Raw genomic sequence first — 24150 nt, 5'->3', positions numbered from 1 at the left:
CTCGGACAACTTCTCAACTAAGTCATTATACAATCACCTTATGGCGGGATTTGGGCCTGACAAGTTGACTGAACTTTGGAAGGTGCATCTGCTGCCTTGGATCAAAATATTCTTGTGGCAGCTTACTAGGGGTAGATTTCCCTTGGGTGACCAAGTGCTCAGGTAGAACGGCCCTGGGAATGGCAGTGCCCGCTGTGTGGGGTAGACGAGGACCTGAACCATATTTTCTTCTATTGTGTGTCGGCCCAGTTCATGTGGAGTTGCTTTAGGGAGGTTTGGGGCAATAGTTAGCACCCAACCAACTTCCCTGATTGGCATCAACTCATGGCAAATTGCTAGAGGTAGGTCCACAGAAGGTTGTGGGTGAATTTTGGAACCTTGGCTTGGACCATGTGGTGTGATAGAAATAAAGTTGTCATTGAACATATATACCCATCTGGGGCCACCGATGCAATTTACAAATTGTGTGAATTTTTGCAGCTATGGAAACCTCTCTCTAAGCGGCGGGACAAGATGACCCTCGACGATCTGACAAGGAAACATAAGGAGGTTGCCTCCGAATTACTTATCATCATCTGCCCGCCTTGGGACCCTGCTATGTTCTTTTGCAAGCTTGTTTTGTTGTTGCCCCCAACGGGTATATTTTCCCTTTCTTGTTGTTAAACTTGTTTCCTTTGTGTGGACCTCCATTTCGGTGTGTTTGTATCCTGTCATGGCTTTATTTATAAAGCAGGGCGAGAAGCCTTTTTCGGTAATTACATGTCAGTATAATTTTGATTAAATAAGGATGGTATGCAAACTTTAATAAAGAATATTCATATATATTGGTAAATAATATTCATATATATGGTTTTCCTGAAACATTAGCGTATTTTTTACCAAAAATAATTGCAATTGAACTTTGCTTTGGTATACCGCAGAAAACTTTACGAATTTCGATGCTGATTAAAGATGGAGATTAAAAGTTACCCTTTTCGATCAAAAGGGGCAATATAGCCTTTTGTAGTATCCAAATCAATCTATTCAATACAATTGATTTACGTGCTAATATAGCGACAACCTTTTCAAGTAACTTTAAGATTCATGTAAACTTTTAGAGGGGTGTGCCAAAGAAAAACTCATTGTGATTACACAACAAGTTTAAACATATGGGAGTACAAAATTCCTTTCGATTATTGGGGATACAACTTTGTTCCAGTCATTGAACTTGCCCTCATATGCATTTTGTATTGTCAAAAAGATCACAAACTTGAAAATTATATGGAAATGAAAAATGGTATTGTGTGAAAGTATAATTGCAGATGGATTGTCGACTCCATATTGTGTTTATTTTGTATTAATATGGTGGTGTGTTAAAATCTCCGAGGGATGCTCGAGCCTATCGTATTATTTTGCATTGATATGGTAGTGTACAAAAATCTCGAATGGATGCTCAAATCCATTAGTATTTCTTTTGAATTAAATATTCTCCTTTTATTCCACGGGCTTCATTTTATAACTTTCTTACATCATCTCCAATCGTGCCCTATTGTAGAGCATCAAAAGAGGTTGGAGTAAAATTTTAGACACCAAAAAGTGGATTTTTTGGGCACAACAAATTGACGTCTCCAATAGCTGCCCTAAAATAGGGCATCACTACTCCCTACTTGAACCGAACTGCGTCTACAGTCATTTCCGATTTATCTGTTGAAACTAAATTTAATAGTCAATTTGGTTGTTCTATGACAATGTTGAACTGCGTATTGTATAAATAAGAGTCAATTACATTGTTGGTGCTACAACTTGGCGCAAACGGTCACTTTAGTGCTACAAGTTGTGGCGTACATTGAAGTGGTGCAAAAACTTGGCTCGGACGTGCAAATACGGTTGCTTATCCCGTTTGTATAGGAAATGTGCGCTGACTAGGCAAGCGCACCCTGCTGTCAGTGGCTAGACTAAGGAGAAAGAGCGTGTGGCCTGATTTTCACAAAATAAACCTCGGAACTTTGATTTAAAAAAAAGGTCCATTCAGGCGTGGCATTCTTCACCTCAGTGACCAGCGGGTCCTGCCTGTTAAAAATAAATAACAAAAAAGTAGGTGCCGCCAGGATTCGGACCCAAAACCACTTGCTACATCATATACGGTCCAAACCACTCTGCCATACATTTTCGACTGACTATTATATAATTGACATGCTGAAGTAAAAATATATTATAATTTTATATAATACAAATATTTCATAAACTATAACTAAAAATATTGTTTCAATTATACAAGCATTTTAATAATTATATGCACATTTGTATAGTTCAACGTTTGTATAATTAAAAATATTCATATTCCTACATATAAAATTTTGATTTGAATATTCAATCATGTATATTATTTAAGTTAATACAGATACACACATTTACATTTCATCACGTTAATTATATTATTATTAAAATGTTTGTATTATCGAAAGTTATAACACAGAAATATCCATATTAATTAAAAAAATTAATATATATATTTACAAACCATCGTTTGTTTGTATAATATTGATCACACATAAATGCTTGAATATAAGTTTTATTACTTACGTTTTACAAATATCGTAAAAAAAATAGTTGGCGCAAATAGGCCGCAATATTTGCAGCCCATTTAAACTCCACCTATGTACCGAAGGTATATATATTCTGTTAAGCATAGTTGAAAGTATAAAACATATTGCATAGTGGTTAGATACACATGTTTTGTTGCCTAGTCAGCACAGATTCCGTATACAAACGGAATAATCACCGTATTTGCACGTCAGAGCCAAGTTTTTGCACCATTTTAATGTATGACACAGCTTCTAGCACTAAAGTGACCGTTTACGCCAAGTTGTGGCACCACCAATGTAATTGACTCTATAAATAAATACAGGGAAGGAACATGAACAGGCCTTCGCAGCCACCGATTGCAGTAATAAGTTAAATTAACCAAACTGCACTGCACAAGACACTTGCTTCTGCTAAATTGACATGCACGTGTTAAGAAAAGCCAAATTGGCAGTTAAAATTGGGATGCTCAGTGACGAATGTCATTCCCAATTGACCCAAGCTGCAGCCCACAGAGAGAAAATTTATAGGAGTACGGACACGCGCGTAACTGCTCCTGAGGACGCGAGCAGCAATAGTGCGACTCCCTCGAACGCGCGACAGGAGATAGCAGGAGAGGGCTCTGCTCCACCGGTCGAACAGGAAGTCGAGGGTGGAGCCCTCACCGGTGAGCTCGTGGCCCGGCCTTGCGCTGACCACTAATGGGATTCTCGGCCGCATCGAATCTGCAGAGGCTCGGTCGCATCAAATCAGAAGGAAATATGCCTTAGTACAACAGTAGCAAGTCAAATTTTAGTGCAACAATGCAAAAGTTAGTAACAAGATAATTTGGTAAAACAAGGTACATTTTCGTACAAAATTGATACAGTAAACTTTACCACAAGAAGTGTAACTATCTTGGCAAAATGGTATATTAGTCTCTACGCTACAGGACGCTTAGCAACTCCATATTCAACTGTACAGATAAGTTAATACAATATTTAGATCAACATAAAATCTACAGGGATTCTAGAAGATATGCATTGCATCAAAATAGGATTAGTAGTAACGTAGATTGGGAAATTACAAACTTCTTTGCTCAAATATCATCAACACATGATCTTTTAGTAGATATCTGAGGCATTTGTTGTTTCTACATAAGCGCACGCATACGAAGAAGTTAGTATTTGAGAGAAAGCCAGAAGAACTTACACATACTTTTCAGAATCCCAGCTCCAGACATCTCACAGCTATTCAGCTTGGCATCCACCTTTTCTTTTACGGATTGGGGAATCTCTTTGTAATCTGTAAACACTAAAGTAGGGTTGTGACATGTAGAATCATGAGTTCTCTGATTGATTAATTGGTGCAAGGTAAAATCTTACAGGTTCTGACACAAGCACTGAAGTTCTCACTGAAACAAGTCAACAGTCATAGTATGCCATAGGTCCTACATCCAGTAACTTCGCCATCATAGCTCTAGCATGCCGGCGTCTCCACAGCGTGTGGGCACGACGAAAAGCACTGTGATGTTTTTCGCCGTTATTAATTAATTGTGCAGTACTGTCACGACATCATTCTGCAAGCACCGCAATGAAAACGTCAAACCAAAACTTCATGCTGAACTCAGCGGGCGGGTCAACAATTGAAACTGAGTCAGCGATTAGTTAATTAAGGGAGACAAAACTTTGGTAACTCCCGACCATTTTGCAGCCTCCTGTGGATTTTCATCGACACAGCAGATCAAACTCTCCAATACGCCGATGATACACTTATTATCGCAGCCGCCCCCCCCTTGCTGCCACAGCCCTCAAAAAAAATCCTAAATAACTTTGCGCAAGCTACCAGCCTCACCATCAACTTCTCCAAAACTAACATGGCCACCCTACACACAGATGAAAACATAGCTGATGCTGCTGCTCTCGCCATGGGATGCTCGCGCGCACCCTTCCCTCAAACTTACCTAGGACTCCCCCTTGCCCCCACCAAGCCCCCCTGCAATGCGTTCGCTCCCTTGATTGCCCGATCTCAGAAATTACTAAATGGTTGGCGCGCAAAACTTTTAGACAAAGGCGATCGACTCATCCTCATATCCGCGGTCCTCGACTCCCTCCTTACATACTTCATGTATGTATTCCGTATCCCAAAAAAGACCCTCAAAGTCATCGACTCTCTAAGGAGGTCATTTTTCTGGGCTGGTGAAGATGCATGCTCGGGTGCTCAATGTCTGATTGCGTGGAAAAACGTTTGCTCGCCAAAAAAATTCGGTGGTTTAGGGCTCAAAAACCTACACGTTCAAAACAACTGCCTCCTAATGAAGTTTGCCGTCAAAGCACTCTCCTCCGTTCAGTCACCTTGGCTAGACTGGCTAGATCTCCAACACCCAAACGCCTTCGTCTCTTCGACCCCCCAAACCTCCTTCTTGTGCCGCACGATAACCCAACAGAATCCAACCCTCCAGCCAATCACCTTTGTACTCACCAACAGTGGCACACACACATACTTCTGGATGGATACATGGCTCACACCAAAACCCCTAGCTACCACCTTCCCGGACCTCTTCTCGCACTCCATCCTACAACTAGTTAAAGTAGCTAACATTTTGCGCTTCGGTATCGAAGCCAACCTTCGTAATCGTCTCTCTCTAACAGCAGAACGAGAGCTTGCTTCGCTTTTGGCTGTTTTGCAGGACTTCACGCCGTCGACTGAGGAAGATCAACGATTCCTACTCCAGGGGCATGACTTCTCCACCAAGCAAGCATACGGCACATTCATGACCAAGCCAGACACGGATCTCATTGCCCCCCTCATCTGGGGCACCAAGGCTCCTCGCAAGATCAAGATTTTTGCTTGGCTTCTTTTCAAAGATCGCCTCAACACTGGAGTGAACCTAGCCCAGAAGCATATAATCTCCTCCAACCTATGCCCTCGCTGTGCTACATCACCTGAAGACTCCACTCACATCTTCATCACATGTCCTCTTGCCAATAGGATTTGGCAACGAGTAGGCTTCCTGCCCTCGTCTGACGATCTCAATGAGCTTTGGGACACCCCGCTGCCTCAACACCTACCCAAGAATGCTTGGTCCTTCGTCCTCCTCGCTCTACTCTAGAAGATTTGGGCAGCGCGTAATGACATGATGTTTAGGAGAATCGATCAACGTTCTTTAATAACAATTAGAAACTTGATCTCTGACCTAGACCTTTGGTCACACCGTCTCGACATGGGTGACAAGGAGGACGTCTTCTCGTGGCGTTCCTTCCTCTCTGCATGCTGCACCGTGCCGCTGTAATTCTGTACTCGCTGCTTCTGCAGCCGTTTGAGTAATATATTCAGGTGGGGAACTCCCCCCCCCCCCCCCCCCCCCCGCGGTGATTCTCAAAAAAAACTACTAGGATGAGAATGCAATCCAACAAACACACACATGTTCACGGATGCACAGTCAGTTTCAGAACCTGTAAGTAAAGATGAAATTAAGGATTATATATACAATAAAGAGGAATATTAGGACAGATGGAAACATGAGAGACTTATTCCTACGGTATTACACAACATATGACAATGAAACCGGAAAGGATTCATCCACACACACAGCAACATGAACGAACTATTGAGATAAATAAAAAGGACGCAAGCATTCTTTCAGAAATAACACATATGGACTTAACCATACATCCAAACAGAAACAAACTAGAAACAACTGGTTTGCATGTCCAGAACTAGATAGCAGTCCGCAGTGCACATTGGAAGATGCAAGCATGAAACTATAATACCTAGCTAGAATGGTGAAGTGAATTTTGATCCTCAAGCAAGGTCACTGACCTTGATGGGGTGTCATCCAGCAACCCGGCAAGCATACCGCACGCGCTCCTCCTCGAGCCAAACCCTGGCCTCAGTGGTGTTGGCGGCGGTGGTGATAAGGACGCTGAGGTTCTGCAGCGGGTCACGTATTAGCCCAGTCGGCTGCGGCCCTGGCCGCGGCGCTGGATGAAGTACAGGCGAAGCCGGTGACGAGCACCTCTACGTGGGTGCAGAGATCCGCCACGTCGTCGGAGATGTCGCAGCCAACGGGGACGGGGGAGTCGGTGACGTCGAGCTCGTCGCTGGGGTACTCGTCGGAGGCGAGCGCGTCGGAGATGTGTGGTGCGCCAAAGGGGACGACGGACGAGCCGGCGGGGCTGGCCGGCACCGAGCTGGGCGCGGGGACCAAACCGTGCACGCCGCAGTCGGTGAAGGGCCCCGTCTGGAACGTGACTCTGGCCGATGCCTCGAGCTGCCCCACGGTGGGCGCCAACTGTTGTGGTGGTCTCACGGCGGATGCCATGGGATGGCTAAAAGGGGGGACAGGACAAGGACACCGGTGGGCTCCAGAGGCGAGGTTGGCACGCGCAAGTGTGGGACACAAGACGTACCCAGATTTGGGGCTCTCTGGAGAGACAACACCCTTAGTCCTGCCGAGTGTGGTTTATATGAGGTGGATACAAGCTTGCTCCTGCTGCTGTTTTTGGGAGGAAGGAATGCAGGCTAGTGCATAGGTTGCTCCTTCTCCGTGTGAGTGTGTTCTACTGATGAACGATCGACCTTCTGCATGGAGGAGCACCGGGGGGTCTTATAGGCTGCCCCCCTCCCGGATACAGTGGTAATGTTACATGGGTGCAGGGCCCTGGAGTCAGTGTCTAGGAGCCGGCTGTGGGGGCCGTCGAGTCTGTCGGGCCCGCCGGCGCGGGTCTCGCTGGGTCCATCCGGTGCGGGTCGTACCGGGACCTCCGGCCCGGGTACGGCTGGCTGTTGGGTACTGTTGGCAATGCCGTGCCGGGCGTCATGGGGCGGCAGCGCCGCCTCGCTACAGGGTTGCGCCTCCAGACGGTGGCTTGGTCGGCAGGACTGCCGCGGCCGTCGGGGCCGGCGCAAAGGAGGAAGTGTTGTAGCCATGTTTACTTGTCGCTGGAGGTTGGCTTCTTGGGACCAGCTGGCACGCGCCAGCCGGCAGACCGGGTTGCGACACCTGGCTGGGTTACGCTAGGAAGCCAGCCAGGGCCAACCGGATTGAGGAGGGTTGGTGGCCTCGATGTTTTTGTAAAGGATCCGGGTTCCGTTGCCTGCCCGAGGTCCATTCCCCCAACAAAGTACTTGATCTCCATGGTGCCGGCGCCCACCATCCCCCCGGGATTTGCAGCAGCTTCTACTACGTCCGGCAAAGATCCCCCACTCATCAAAAGTGACCTTCCTCGTCGAGGAAACCGTGTTCCGCGCCCACAGGCTTGTGCTTGCTATGCGGTTGCCGGTCTTCGCCGCGGAGCTCTTTGGTCACATGAGGGAGAGCACCGCTCAACGTGTCAGGATCGAGGACATGCGTGCCTCCACATTCAGGGTCATGCTCCAATTCATCTATACTGACGAGCTTCCCGTCAAGCCAAACAACGGCTAGGAATCAGGAAGCAGTCATAATAATTTCAAAAAGGAATTCATGGCGAGGGGCCGTGAAGTCATGGTACACAAGCTGCTTGTGGCCGCTGATCGGTATGATCCAACGAAAAAATAGTGCGCTACAAAATATAGCGGGCCCCTTCTCAAAATGTTACACAAGTTATAGCGCGTTAATAGCGTGCTATATTTAAAAATAGCGTTTGCAAAAAATGCGAAATATATCCACAAATAAAGTATTTCAGTACCTTAAGACACCAATATAGAGAGACATAATCTAGCCAGATAGGAAGCACATATTTTAAACTGAATGTAAAATGTAGTCAATCTATTTAACATATATCAACTCTGAACACTGAACACCTAGCCTACATCTACGGTGCAATAACGACAAAATAAACCTGTGCTTCCCTATTTTTCTAATATTTTTCATCATTTGGACGCTATAACGCTACACGCAACAACGTTATAACGCCCTATAGCGCGCTAATTACGTGAATAACGTCATAGCGGCTGAATTTGCTAAAATATAGTGTTTCCTTCTGAATACGCTATAACAGCGCTATAGCGTCGTTATAGCACGCTATTTTTTCGTTGAAGCGTCGAGCTCATGTGCGAGAACATACTATGCGAGAGCATCGATCTGGCAACTGTCATGACGACTTTGCTGCTAGTGCGGGGCCGCCAAAGGTGCTGTCAGCTCGAGGATTCCTGCATCAAGTACATAACATCTAGCCCTGATATGTACGACGCGGTGAAGGCGACCAAGGAGTATGAGGAGCTCAAGGAAACATGCAGCTCTTTTATAATTGAGGTCAATGAGAGAGTTGCCACACACTAGCTCTCTTTCCTCCTCCTCCGGTATCCATCGACCAACAACACCACGGCATGCACGAGTTTAATATCCACAACTTTAGCTCAGTGCAAAGGAGCCATGGTGTTGGCCAAGTAATCACTTCAGTCATATTCAACATAGGCGGTTGGAGGGTGGGGAGCACATATCCGTCTACCTCCGTTTATGGTCTGACCTGGAACTGCTAGGGTCAAGTTGTCCAAGACGTTCCGGACCGGTGACCCTAGTGGCAAATCACTGTCGATTGTGCTTTGTTGAAGATATTTTTACTAGGGTACGTGAAACCTGGGGGTTTCAAAAGTTCATCATGGTGAATTCTGCAAAGTCCCGATACATGGGCCACAATGGTTCCTTTACCATACGTTGCGACCTTGAAGTCCACACGAAGGCGTGCACTACTAGTACTAGCACCACCATCGCCAAACCTATGATCGTCGTGTTGCCGTCCAACATTGCAGGCACCTCGAGTAGCTGATGGTGAGCAAGCAATGGTCAGACGTGGCGTTCCTGGTCCAGGAGAGCGAGATTCATGCGCACTGGCTCATCATCGCCATGCGGTCGCTGCTTCTATACGAAACATTAGTGGCGTGGACAACCGACAGTGTCGTACGGATCGGCGATATGAAGGCCGTCGTGCTCAGGGCCGTACTCCACTTTGTCTATACCGACGAGCTGGTTCCTGTGAATGAAACGGTGGTAGCCAGGGAAATGCTGGCGGTGGCATGCTGGTTCCGCCTGGAGAGGATGAAGGCCATGTGCAAGAATTTGCTCGCTCATCTCCTGTTGAAAGACAACGAGATGAGCACTCTGGAGCTGGCATTGCTACACCACTGCAAGGAGCTCAAGATTTACTGCAACGACTTCATTGAGCGTGCAATGAAGTGATGAAAAAACACTTTAATCTTCGATATTTACTGTATAGAAAAGGTTTCATCATGAGTAGCATATATACATTCCACAGCTTTAGTATTTCCAAAAAAATTAAGGGTCATTATTTTTGTCATTTGAAGTTGTAGAACTGAAGCTTACCGATTCCACATTGTATGCCTCAGAATTCTTAACTAGTTTCTTCCATGCATCTATCGACAAGTTTGAATGTATATATGTACTACTACATCACATGAAACATCTAGCAATCTGTGAGATGTTCACAGTACTCTAAACTTTCCTGTGGTCGCTCACCTGCCTAGCATCCCACTGCACATGTTCACGCCCCCACCGCCTTCACCTGAGGCAACCCCACTGGCACATTGACCATTTGGCACAAGCTTGTGGTACACCATACACCCTGGGGTGTTGTACGGCGGCGAGGGGGCTAGGATTTTCATTGTGTCATTGAGGACAGGGCCTTTTCCCCGGGTAGATGAGTTAAACATTAGTAATATATAAACTTACAAAAGATTAGGAGATATAGTTGTAGAAGAGAAAAGCAAATGCTACTTGTCCATGTAAATGACATCTCCATATACTACTTGGCAGTTTTAGCGCCATTTAGCCCCTGTTTAGCATCAATTTAGCTGATTTAGAGGCTGAAGCTATTTGCATGTTTTTTTGGCGAGGCCATCATGAATTGTTTAACATATACCGTTAAACTGTTATCTTGTCCTTATATTGGACGTAAAATAGGATCCCTGCCAAAGGAAGAAGACACTGTCTAATTTTTTATTTGAAGTTATCCTAAATACAGGGGGAAATGCAGATGCACTTTAACTTAAGAACAAACAAACAAGAATAAAACTCTGACCGAAAATATCATGAAGCAACATCAAATCAGGAATCTTCTTAAACATTATCCAACCATCTAAATTTCAAGTCGAGATAGAGATATTAGGAACCAGCATTCAAGCACTCGAGGATGACGGTGCCGGAGCAAGGTTAGCACCGTCAGCGGAAGCACTCGAGGACGATGCTGTGGAAGCGGGGTCAATAGCATCTCTGGTAACACTCGAGGTCGAGGATGATGGTACGGACACGAGGTCAACAGTATCGCTGGCCTCTTCCACTTTCCTTCCTTGCAGAGCTTCCATTGCTTCACCCAGCATCCCTGTCACCTTCCCTCCTAATTCTGGCTCAAGCTGTTCAGCCAGTGGGTACAATTTCTCGTCTTGAATCTGCAAGGTAAACAAAATATTCGACCAAACTTAAAATCCACCCTTCATTGACATAAATGGCTAATATATAATCATGCATGCCAAGTAAAATTTGTAACTGTCAAAATAGCACGTCCTAATATAATTCCATTGTCCTTACGAGATGTTGTTTCTCCGGGTCAGAAGAAACTATAGCAGTGGTGGTGGTGTCCTTGCTTGGAACAGATGGAGTAGAGACAGTACTATCAGTTTGCGCAAAGCCCGGGGGAACCATCACAGAGTTGGCATTCACATTCATAGAATTTGGCATGTATGTGAAGGCTTGGTTGGCATTTGGGTACACCATCTGCATTGTAAAAGCAAGAAAGTCAGGTGAATTGACTACTTGTGACATAATCTGAATATGGGCACGGCTGGATACACTTTGCAAGACCAACTGATGCATTAAGTATTAAAAAATTAAATCAAAAAATGGCATGTCTCGTGCCATAATACCTGTGTTTGTAGATTGATTTCTGGATGCACACCACGCCAAGCATGGTGCAGTGGCCTCGACATGTTAGACGTATATGGCGTCATGCCGCTAGGAACCCAAGGAGTGAAATGCTGTTGTGGGAATTACTGATACCCGAAGCCTGCAGCAACCTGTGGTGGGAACATGCCAGGCACTCCTGGACCGACGTAGAACTGACGGGGAGCAAAATTTTGTGGTACTGCGGGTGCTAGAACTCCTGCGTTCTGAATACGAGCAAAGTGTGCTAGAAACAATGTCAGTAGCATTAAGCTTGTGATGTGTCGTCCCTTGTATATATTCTTGAAACAGTGACAGATCTAATGTTCAAATATTCAGTGACACACAGGTGACAAGAGAGAACTTGTTTTACTTAACTTTATTTGGACGGTAAAAAAATAACCATTTTGTTAACACTCATCCACATTGATTCTCAGTCTATGTTATTCTTAGGATGGGACAATATACAAGTTATTTATAACTGAATAGGTTTCCTTTTAGTTAGTCAGTTATGTGTAAAAATGAAACAAATAATACGTAAATAATTGGACATGTAGTAGGCATGGACACATAGCAATATCAAAACTCAAACAGCACTTATCAGCATATAAGATTAATTAAAAGAAGTCTCTACTTATCACTTATCAGCAAAAGGCACCTAATGTACAAAATGATCACTTGGGAAATAACAATCTAGACTTACCACTAGCATCGCTCGTCTTTCCTCTTTGCGTTGAGCTACACCAACATACAATGGCTTTTTGCCGACTATCTTCCTGTTCATCCCGTCAATCTACCACATTGATTAAAGATGATTTAATAATCTAAACTAGTCAAGTGGATGCATTGGGCATGTTTGCATTCAACTAAACCGTGTTACTTACGGCCTTGTGGACAGCTTCAATGGTTGTAAATGACACAAAGCCATAACCCTTGCTCCTTCCTTGTGAATCAACCATAACCTAAAAAATGTTAAGAAGGTGAGCCATGATACTAAGAAACAGAATTAGCTAGCAAATAAATAGAGAAGTACCTTGCATGATCCTATCTCACCAAAAAATTCAAATAACCCTCTAAGATTTAGATCATTAATACTATCATCTAGATTCTTCACGTATAGATTGAGCCCTTCAAACTTTTTGAATTTCTCATTTCTTGCATGCTCAAAGTTTTCTTTCAATTCTGCTTCTCTTTCTGACTTTTTCTGAGCTCTTCCAACATACAAAATTGTATCATCATCTTACCATTAAGACTTTTCACAGCTTCTGCAGCACATTCTGATTCCCCATAGTTAACGAATCCGAAGCATTTGGATATTCCATCATTATCTCTCATGATTACAACACTAGTAATTGTACCAAAAGGACCAAACTCTTGCAGAAGGTCATTGTGAGTGAATTCCTTTGGCAAGTTCTTCACATATACATTTGTATAATTACTCACGCTGATATTTGGCTGCCTCTCCTGACAACGAATGAAGAGACCTACAAAAATTCGTTTGCCATTCACCAACTTGCCATTCAAGCTGTCGATGGCATCATTGGCAGATGTCTCCTCTGAAAACTGAACAAATCCGTACCCTTTTGATTGACCGTTAAAGTGAGTGGCCACTTTGCATGATAGTATAGTGCCATAGCGACCAAACATATCACTCAAGCTCTTGCCATCAATATTTGGCACAAGATTTTTTATGAATATATTGGCCTTTCCACTCAATCGCAGCGTTGGGTCCCTATTCGAGAACATAACTCGGATATGCTTCCCGTTGGCAGGGGTAAAATTTAAAGAGTCTAATGCACGTTTGGCTGCAAAACAATCACATAAAAATTATTAGAGTTAATTGTAGTATTAAACTCAAATCCTCTAGTAGGGCAAGCAAACATACAAATACAAAGAAAATGAAATCAGGTTAAGGTGAAAACAATAGTGTAGGTATGGTATGTATATATATAATTGACCACGATACAACATGGTGTATTATATATGACAGGATGTTCATCAAACGGACAATTATCGGATGTCCGATATGCAAAGCTAATATCCAATTTGAACTATGTACAATTTCGCTCTTCACTAATTTGGCAACGTGGAGTATGAATAAACTGATGAAAATTTGACTAGGTTAACTATGAAATCCATGTGGCCATTGTGATCATACAATCTACCTAGTGTAATGTTGCACGTTTCAACACCATGGTGCACAAACTAGAAAACTTGTTAACAAACTTTTAACCCACATTCAGTTCCCTCTTGTTTATATTTTCCAAATTGCCACACCAACTTATGAAGGCATCAATGGAAACAACAATGAATATTGGTTAAACTAGAAAACAAAGTGCATCGACTAAACATTAAAAAAATCGCTCACTAACCAAGTCAACTCCCAAATGTTACACCATAAAAAAGATAGACAACACCAATAACATAAACATGTCCTTTTGTTTAGATAGAAAGAAATAAGAACATAGGCACACATTAATTGTAACCAAATTCTAGCTATTTGTTTTTTCCTAATCATATGCACATCCGAGTCCGAGTCGGATTGTGACAATGTTAACTTCCACGATGACGTTCTACACCATGCATGATGCACAATCTACAATAAAATCGTAAGGAAATTTAAGCTCTACTTCCATTCTCTTATGTTCTTAATTCCCGTCTGCAATCTACAAATCTTGGCTATCTTATAAATAAACTGTGTGGCCTTATTTAACAAAGAGCTAAATTTTCTCTCGCTAACCAATTCAACTCCTAAAAGTTAGACCGTAAGTAAGATAGACGACGCCGATAATATGAACATAACATTTTGTTTATGACAGAATCCCGCAAGTAAAAAAATGCATTAATTAAAATAATAATTGTGAGTGCCTACTTGCTTTTTCAAAATAATATGTCCGATTTTGAGTCGGATTCCGACATATTCGGCAACATTATTTTCCGCATCAAATTTTACACCATGGTGCACAATCTACGCAGAAACCTTAATAGGATCTTAACCCAAATTCTATTCTTTTCAATTCGTAATGACCAGAAGAAATCTATGAAGCCATAAACTCGGATGGAATCAACCAATAATGTTAGCTAATTTGAAACAAACCAACCCAAAGTTCACAAAAAACTACAATTCCTCTCGCTGACGATTCAATCCAAGTATTACGGCGTAAGTAAGATAGACATCAACAATAATGGGAACATTTAGTTTGTGACAAAAATATATAGGTAGATTAAAAAACGTTAATTACAACCGGTGTGTGCGCCTACTTGACTTTTCCGAATCATACATCCGACTCTGAGTCGTATTCCGATAGCATTTGTTTCCACAAAGATTTTTCGCCATATCCGAAACCCGAATCGGGTACGGATTCTAACACTGATGTCAGTGCTCGGCAACATGTTCTACAAACTGCTGATTCCATTATCTTCCTAATCGACAGTGCCTTGAAGTTATATTTCTTGTTGTGATCTATCGAAGCGAGGGTCTTGGTTTTTTTATGGAATGTGCATAAACCCAATCTATAAAGAAGTCCTACCGAGATTTAGTCAAAATTCCATTCTCTTCCTAATCGCCAAATGCAATCTATGAAGTCATTCCCTCATTGGTAACAAAGATCAATCTTGGCTGACTTGAAAACAAATCATGTGACCTAATTTAATAAAAACTACAATTCCTCTCGCTAACGATTCAACTCCCAAATGTTACACCATAGATAAGATAGACAACAACCAGTAATAAGAACATGTCATTTCGTTTACGGCATAACTCAGCGAACAGATAAACACATATTAATTGGAACAATTGTGTTTGTCTACTTATTTTTCCCAAATCATACAGCCGGTTCTGAGTCGGATTCCGACAACACTATTATCTACGGCGATTTTCTACCCCATGGTGCACAATCTATGGAGAACTCTTAACAGGATTTTAGCCCAAATTCCTATTATCTTTTGTTCATAATAAACACAAGCAGTCTATGAAGCCTTTCACTAAGACACAAACACCAATTAATGTTGGCTAATTTGAAAACAATCAACCCAACTTAACAACAAACTTCAATTCAACTTGTGATTCAACTCTCAAGTGTTACGACCTGAATAAGAAAGACATCACCAATAATAGGAACATGTCAATTTCTTTTACGACAGAAATATATGGTATTTTGGTCAAAACACGTTTAATTGCAACCATTGTGTGTGTCCATTTGCTTTTGCCAATCATTTGTCCTATTCCGAGTCCGATTCTGATAGCATCCGTTTACGCAAACCCGAATCGGTTACGGATTCCAACACTCCTCATGTTAGTGACACGTTGTTCTACAAACTGGAGGTCAACACACTATCTACGCACGTTCCATCAAAAGACCCTTGCCTCAGTTGACCAGAACAAGAAAATGCCAAAATAGAACTTCAACCATGTTGTGCCACATCTTGTATGGGAAATCTAGTAAATCACAGACTTCATAACCAAACAGATCTATAACCACGCAACCTCGTAGGTTCTTTGTATCCCCGATCCAAGCCTGATTAGATGAACATGTAAACAGACGAAGACAACCCCGCAAAAAAAAGATGAAGACACACTCACCATCCTCCCGACTGTAGAAATTCACATAGGCGTACCCAAGTGACCTGCCAATGACGTCCCGGCATATACGGAGGGACGCCACGGGCGCCACCTTGCAGAACGGGGCATAGAGGTGCCCCTCCGCCACGCCATCATCGAGGTCGCCGACGTATAGCGAGGCCCTCGAGCCCAACGCTGGTCCAGGAGGACGCAGCGTGAGGGCCGGGGCCAGCAACGGGCGACCTGCCATTGCCTAAGATGGTTGCCAACCAGTGGCCGGGCACAGGATCGATCGATTGATCGAGCAAGAGTGCTGGCTCACAAGGCAACAGAATACAGTCTCGGAAGGCACAGGATGGATTCATCGAGCAGGGGTGCTTTTATAGGTGAACGCTCTTGGATGGATATGCTCGCGACTCTCTTCTCACTAATTGATGCATTAATTACTTCCTTTCTTTGTATAATGATAAGTATTGGGCATTAATTTTGTGCTCGAGAAGACGAGTGTATTTTTTATGGAGATATCTGCAGACTAGAGATTGATTGGGTCCACATATACTACTATAGGAATTAGTTCGTTCGATCAGTTTCCAGGGCCATATATCACTACCATTTAATGTTTGAGATACTAAACTGGATTCCCAGCAAAAAAAGAGAGAGAGATACTAAACTGGATCGAGCGTCAAGTTGTCAGCTCAGCATTTTGAAGATGGCGTTCAAAAAATTTCAAAGAGCAAAATAGACAAAGATCATGAGTGTTGCATTTGAAGGGAACATAAGTTTCCCCTAGCAGCTCTTCGAGCAGTGACTACTGACTAAGGTTGGGTCCCCCATAATTTTTTTTATTGCAAGTTTAATTTTTTTCATATTTATACAAGAAAATAAGACATTTCAAAAAGATTAGTGCATTCGAACACACAGCCTCCTGGTGTTGGCACCGCCACTGGTCAAATCATGTCCCCTTGTTGTCATCCAGGGAAACTAGTCCTCGGTCGCCGCCACGGTTTCATTTCGAGTTGTTCTAGCTATGCCAGCCGGGTTTTGCCAAGGCGGTCAAGTAGTGGTTCGAGGCGCTGGACTCCCCAACCGATCGATGTCGGTGTTATACACTTGGCATCACTTTACCAAGTTATCGAGGTAATTCATGCGGGGTTAGGGGTCCAACCTGGGCGAGACTTGAGGATCCGCAAGGCAGAGCTCCTTGTGGCCATCCAGTCCTTTGATGATTGGCCAACCACGGTGGGTCTGGATCCGGAGGAATGGATGGAGAGATATGCTCTCGAGGATAGCCTCATGACGTTGTTCCGAAACGAGGAGATTTACTGTTGTCTTCGAGGCCGTTTAAATTTGACATTTACGGGTGAACTTCCAGGCTATTGCCAATAGCCGTCATCGTCGATCCTCAAATGTGGTCCTTTGGGATGGTCCCACGATGCTTCGGGACAAGGTGGAGATCCACTCTCACGTTGATGGTTTATATGAAAACCTTTTCAACGGTCAACAAATGGCTGGGGTGAGCCTTCGGGAGGATGTATGGCCCTTTGAGATGAGGGTCTCTAGGGGGTCTGAGGCTCATGGAGTCCTTTTCAGTGGATGAAGTTGAAGCGCCATTGAACTCGATGAAACCCGACTCTGCCCTGGGCCCGGCTGGGCTTCTTGTCCGAATTTTTTATGAAATTCTGGAAGGTCGTTAAAGGGTGGCGATGGTTATATTCCAGGATTTCTATAAAGGGGTGCTCGACACATCCTGCCTTAACAATGAAGTGGTTACGTTGATCTCCAAAGTAGTTGGGGCGACGGACATTCGCCAGTTCCGACCGATCACGGTTTTTAACGTGATTTTCCGCATCCTAGCCAAGGCGCACGCCATTGGGGCGGCACCTATAGTAGCTCGAATTACCAATCCAAACCAGTCGCCTTCATTAAGGGTGATCTAATTCATGATGGGCTACTGGCACTACATGAAATCATTCACGAGGTTAAGACTAAACGTCAAAAGGCGGTCTTTTTCAAGATTGATTTCAATAAGGCTTATGATACGCTTAGTTGGGATTTCTACAAAGATTCCCTTGAGTGCAAAGGGTTCAACCATAGATGGGTTACCCGCATTATGCAGCTTGTCAGTAGTGGGCACACTGCCATCAACATTAATACGGAGACAGACCCATTTTTTAAGCACTCGGGAGGGGGTGAGGCAAGATGACCAACTCTCTCCGTTCTTGTTTAATATTGTTGTTGATGGCTCAGCAGCCATTATGTATACAGTGAGATGTGTTGGCCATCTATGTGCGGTGGTGGCCCACTTGATTGCAGTAGGTGGAGTCTCGCACCTCCAATATGCGGATGACACCATCCTTATGTGGAGCGAACTCCAATGGATATAATAAATTTGAAGTTCCTCCATATTTGCTTCAAAGAGATGTCGGGTTTGATGATTTATTTCGCCAAAAGTGACGTGATGGTACTGCGTTATTCTAAGCAGGAGCGATCCTCCATGCCAACCTCCTAAATTGCTTCTCAGGGTCATTCCCTATTTGGTACCTTGGTCAATCGGTTAGTGACTCGATGGTCGGTATGAGAGATCTCCAAATATCTTAAGGGGCGGTCTTTCGCTCTTTGCTCCATGACCAGAGGCTCATAATTTGGGTAAGCCATTCAGTCTATCAAACCGGTTCTCCGTCTGGGGATTTGGTGATGGTCGAGAGAGGAATGGACACCCATTTTTGGTTGAATAGTTTAGCTTGAAGATCGACCACTCCTTGTTCAGTTCCCGGTGCTCTTTGCCATTCCAGATCAACCTTCTATCTCGGTGACCTTGGCGGTTGCGGATGCGGGGAGGAACCTCTCATTCCGTCGCTCTTTCGGTCCCCTTGAATCCACCGAATGGTTAGCGCTCTCCTCCAGTGTGACAAGTGTTACCTTGTCTGCAGCTCCGAATATCACATCATGGAAATTCGGGCCCTCGGACAACTTCTCAACTAAGTCATTATATAATCGCCTTATGGCGGGATTTGGGCATGACAAGTTGACTGAACTTTGGAAGGTGCATCTGCTGCCTTGGATCAAAATATTCTTGTGGCAGCTGACTAGGGGTAGATTTCCCTTGGGTGACCAAGTGCTCAGGTAGAACAGCCCTGGGAATGGCAGTGCCCGCTGTGTGGGGTAGACGAGGACCTGAACCATATTTTCTTCTACTGTGTGTCGGCCCAGTTCATGTGGAGTTGCTTTAGGGAGGTTTGGGGCAATAGTTAGCACCCAACCAACTTCCCTGATTGGCATCAACTCATGGCAAATTGCTAGAGGCAGGTCCACAAAAGGTTGCGGCTGAATTTTGGAACCTTGGCTTGGACCATGCGGTGTGATAGAAATAAACTTGTCATTGAACATATATACCCATATGGGGCCACCGATGCAATTTACAAATTGTGTGAATTTTTTCAGCTATGGAAACCTCTCTCTAAGCGGCGGGACAAGACGACCCTCGACGATCTCACAAGGAAACATAAGGAGGTTGCGTCCGAATTACTTATGGTCATCTACCAGCCTTGGGACCCTGCTATGTTCTTTTGCGGGCTTGTTTTGTTGTTGCCCCCAACGGGTATATTTTCCCTTTCTTATTTTTAAACTTGTTTCCTGTGTGTGGACCTCCATTTTGGTGTGTTTGTATCCTGCCATGGCTTTATTTATAAAGCGGGGCGAGAAGCCTTTTTCGGTAATTACATGTCAGTATAATTGTGATTAAATAAGGATGGTATGCAAACTTTAATAAAGAATATTCATATATATTGCTAAATAATATTCATATATATGGTTTTCCTAAACATTAGCGTATTTTTTTTACCAAAAATAATTGCAATTGAACTTTGCTTTGGTATACCGAAGAAAACTTTACGAATTTCGATGCGGATTAAAGATGGAGATTAAAAGTTACCCTTTTCGATCAAAAGGGGTAATATAACCTTTTTTAGTATCCAAATCAATCTATTCAGTACAACTAATTTACGTGCTGATATAGCGACAACCTTTTCAAGTAACTTTACGATTCGTGTAAACTTTTAGAGGGGTGTGCCAAAGAAAAACTCATTGTGACTACACAACAAGTTTAAACATATGGGAGTACAGAATTCCTTTCGATTATTGGGGATACAACTTTGTTCTAGTCATTGAACTTGCCCTCATATGCATTTTGTATTGTCAAAAAGATCACAAACTTGAAAATTATATGGAAATGAAAAATGGTATTGTGTGAAAGTATAATCGCAGATGGATTGTCGACTCCATATTGTGTTTATTTTGTATTAATATGGTGGTGTGTTAAAATCTCCGAGGGATGCTCGAGCCTATCGTATTATTTTGCATTGATATGGTAGTGTACAAAAATCTCGAATGGATGCTCAAATCCTTTAGTATTTATTTTGCATTAAATATTCTCCTTTTATTCCACGGGCTTCATTTTATAACTTTCTTACATCATCTCCAATCGTGCCCTATTGTAGAGCATCAAAAGAGGTTGGAGTAAAATTTTAGACACCAAAAACTGAATTTTTTGGGCACAACGAATTGACGTCTCCAATAGCTGCCCTAAAATAGGGCATCACTGCTCCCTACTTGAACCGAACTGCATCTACTGTCATTTCCAATTTATCTGTTAAAACTAAATTTAACAGTCAATTTGGTCGTTCTATGACAATGTTGAACTGCGTATTGTATAAACAAATACAGGGAAGGAACATGAACGGGCCTTGGCAGCCACCGATTGCAGTAATAAGTTAAATTAACCAAACTGCACTGCACAAGACACTTTCTTCTGCTAAATTGACATGCACGCATTAAGAAAAGCCAAATTGACAGTTCAAATTGGGATGCGCAGTGACAAATGTCATTTCCAATTGACCCAAGCTGCAGCACGCAGAGAGAAAATTCAGAGGAGTACGGACACGCGCGTAACTGCTCCTGAGGACGCGAGCAGCAGCACTGCGGCTTCCTCGGACGCGCGACAGGAGATAGCGGGAGAGGGCTCTGCTCCACCGGTCGAACAGGAAGTCGAGGGTGGAGCCCTCACTGGTGAGCTCGTGGCCCGGCCTTGCGCTGACCACTAGTGGGATTCTCGGCCGCATCGAATCCGCATAGGCTCGGTTGCATCAAATCTGAAGGAAATATGCCTTAGAGGCATTTATAAAAGTTATTATTTATGTCTATGTTCATGACTTATTATAAATAAACAATGAGGTTTCAGATTTTTTTTTAGGAGTGAACCGAGTTGCTGAAGTTTGAGACTCAGACACGCGCTGTTTGTAGAGTTCGACTGTATACACTTGGTAACGGGCGCCCCTATGTCTCGCCTTCAACGAGAGGTGTGGAACCCTCACTGAAGAGGAGACCCAGATGGACCGGCTCAGCAGCGCGAGAAGGCACAGCCTTCTTTTTTCTATTTTTTGACGTTTTCTGTATTTTTTTTGCTTTATTTTTAACTTTTATTTATACTTTAATTATGATCATATATATACTTTAATTACAAAAAAACACGCTATTAATACATTTGAAAAAATGTTAACCAAGCATTTGAAAAATGGTAATGTGTATAAAGAAAATGTTTATCACGTATACGGAAAATGTATTAAAAAATGTGTATACATTTTTATCTTCTATTTAAAAAATATTAATCCAGTATTTAAATTTTTTTTGAACAAACATTTCAAAAATGTGGATTAAACATTTGATTTTTTAAAATATATAGAAAAACTCATGAACCTGCAGTTAAAATGATGAATTTTTTTCTCATGCATATAAAAATGTTATTCATGCGTTTGAAAAAATGTTGATCAAGGATTTGAAAAAAGTAAAATGAGTATAGAAAAAATTGACCATGTATTAAAAATGGTGATTTTTTATCATGTATATAAAAATGGTAACCAAGCATTTGAAAAAGTATTTCAAAAATGTTGGTAAACCATTTGAAAAATGTTAAATTTGTATACAAAAAATGTGACGTGTATTAAAAAATGATGAAACATTTTGATAAAGTATATAAAAAAGTTAATCATGCATTTAAGAAATTTTAATCAATCATTTAGAAAATGTTAAACGTATATAGAAAAAATGTTGACCATGTATTCAAATAATGTTAATATTGCATTTCGAAAATATTAGTCAAGCATTTCAAAAATGTTAAATGTGCATAGGAAAAAAAGTTAATCTTTGTATTTCAAAAATGTTGATCTATCATTTCAATAATGTTAAAGTGTGTATAAAGAAATGTTGAACATGTATTACAAAATGTTAGAGTCATATGAAAAAATGTTAAACGTCTATTAGAAAAATGTTGTTGACATATACAAAAAGTATAGAATAAAAAAAGAAACATAGGAAACCAACAAAATGAAGACTGAAATAGGAAAAATAAAGCCGAAGAAACAAGTGTAGAAAGAATAAAAAAGAAAACCTGGAGAAGAAAAAAAGAAACAAAAAAGGGAAAAGGCATTTAAAACCGAAGAAATGAATGAAAAAATAAAAATGGAGAAGAAAAAATAACAAAAAGGCGAAAAAGGGAAGAAAACCGAATAACACATAAGAAAATAGAGAAAGAAAAGAAAAACAAAAAACCCGAAAAACGAGTGAAACCCAGCTCTTTATGCCTCAAGTAGGGCAAGCCCAGCTACTTTAACATGTACTCGAGAGCTGAGAGACTAGGAGTGCTGCCAACACCCTTGAGACTAGGGATCGATTCCCGGGTACCCCCATTTCTTCTGTCTTTTTTAAGATTGCACGCGTGTAACAGGCCGGCCTGACACTTTAGACACGTGTTTCCTCTCGTCTCGCTTAATGCGAGATATAGACGCCACGCTTAGTAACTGAGCGAAGATTCCAATGTCTTTGATGTCTTGGGTTGTAACTACGATGGACTGGACATGCTATCCCTTTGGCTCATTATCTTTTTTACCTTATTTTTTATGGGCCTGGGTGTTTGGCTAGGCCTATACATACCTGGACCTACCCCGTAGATATAACCCAGTCAAGTACCTTTTTTAATAATAGCCAAGATTTATAAAATAGAATTAGTAAGATTTCCATGTGATTGAAGTTGTCGTTTCATGGAAAACATAATGTTCTAAACTTTCCATGTGACTAGTACAAAAACATTTTCCCACAATTTAGAAGATACAAAAATTAAAGTTTACCACGAGACAAGTGTATTTTTTTCATACCTTCCATGATGTAAAAATATAATTATTAAAATTGTCATGTGTTTTATTTTTTAATGAAAGAGTGAATTAGTGACAATAGTATTACCTGTTAAGAAAAAACTAATAAAAATAATAAAACAAATAATGAAAAATTTGCCACACAATTTACACATAAATTGGGTTTTCAATAATATGCAAGAAAAATCTTATAATAGTGGTATTTGTAAGAAGCAATGAATTAGTGGTATTTGTATTGCCATTAAAGTAGAATGAAAATGAAATAACAACTAAATCGAAATAAAAATGAAGTTTTATAAGGACCAATAAATAGGTGTTAATTGGTATTACTCTTTTAAGAAGAAAGACAATGATAAAAAGTTAAAACATAAAACTTGCACACAACATTTTGTAGTATGCAAAAAACAATCTTATAATAGTGTAACTTTTGCACATATTGCATAGTACTTATGTGGATACATTTACACTCTCGCAACCTTCTAAATATAACTACAAAAGAGAAAATGAAAACCAACTAATAAAAAGGAGAAACACATAAAGAAAAACCAGAGAGAGAGAGAGAGAGAGGAGGGCTTGGAAATATAGTTATGGGCTTCAGCCTACTTGCAAATCCACTGAACCAATTATTCGGTCAGTCAAAAAGAAACAACCCAAACCAACTCACAAAACAGCGAGAAAAAACCATGAATCGCAAAGCATAAATCAAGCGCCAAAGAGTAGACTGGCCCAAAATAGCTAAACTACAAACTAAGAATGTGGTTGGACTTTGTAGCCATAGAATCGGCACAAACACAAGACGGGTTGACAGCACACAACAAGTCATGGCTTTATTTATAAAGCGGGGCGAGAAGCCTTTTTCGGTAATTACATGTCAGTATAATTTTGATTAAATAAGGATGGTATGCAAACTTTAATAAAGAATATTCATATATATTGGTAAATAATATTCATATATATGGTTTTCCTGA

General features: G+C 41.9%; 1 protein-coding gene and 2 pseudogenes across 1 annotated transcript; 2 read left to right on the top strand and 1 right to left on the bottom strand.

Annotated features, from left to right (window-relative positions):
* Positions 1–5050: 5050 nt before the first annotated feature.
* On the top strand, positions 5051–5653 carry LOC120975525 (uncharacterized). Its single transcript, XM_040402141.1, has one exon. The coding sequence runs from the start codon at positions 5051–5053 to the stop codon at positions 5651–5653; it is 603 nt and encodes a 200-aa protein (XP_040258075.1).
* Positions 5654–7680: 2027 nt separating this feature from the next.
* LOC141020912 (BTB/POZ and MATH domain-containing protein 1-like) lies at positions 7681–9703 on the top strand (annotated as a pseudogene).
* Positions 9704–10450: 747 nt separating this feature from the next.
* On the bottom strand, positions 10451–16230 carry LOC109749195 (polyadenylate-binding protein 5-like; annotated as a pseudogene).
* Positions 16231–24150: the final 7920 nt, after the last annotated feature.

Source organism: Aegilops tauschii, chromosome 3 (assembly GCF_002575655.3).
Source record: "Aegilops tauschii subsp. strangulata cultivar AL8/78 chromosome 3, Aet v6.0, whole genome shotgun sequence".
Taxonomy (NCBI): domain Eukaryota; kingdom Viridiplantae; phylum Streptophyta; class Magnoliopsida; order Poales; family Poaceae; genus Aegilops; species Aegilops tauschii.
The sequence above is the reverse complement of the archived record's forward strand: the minus strand, read 5'-3'. Positions and strand labels throughout refer to the sequence as shown.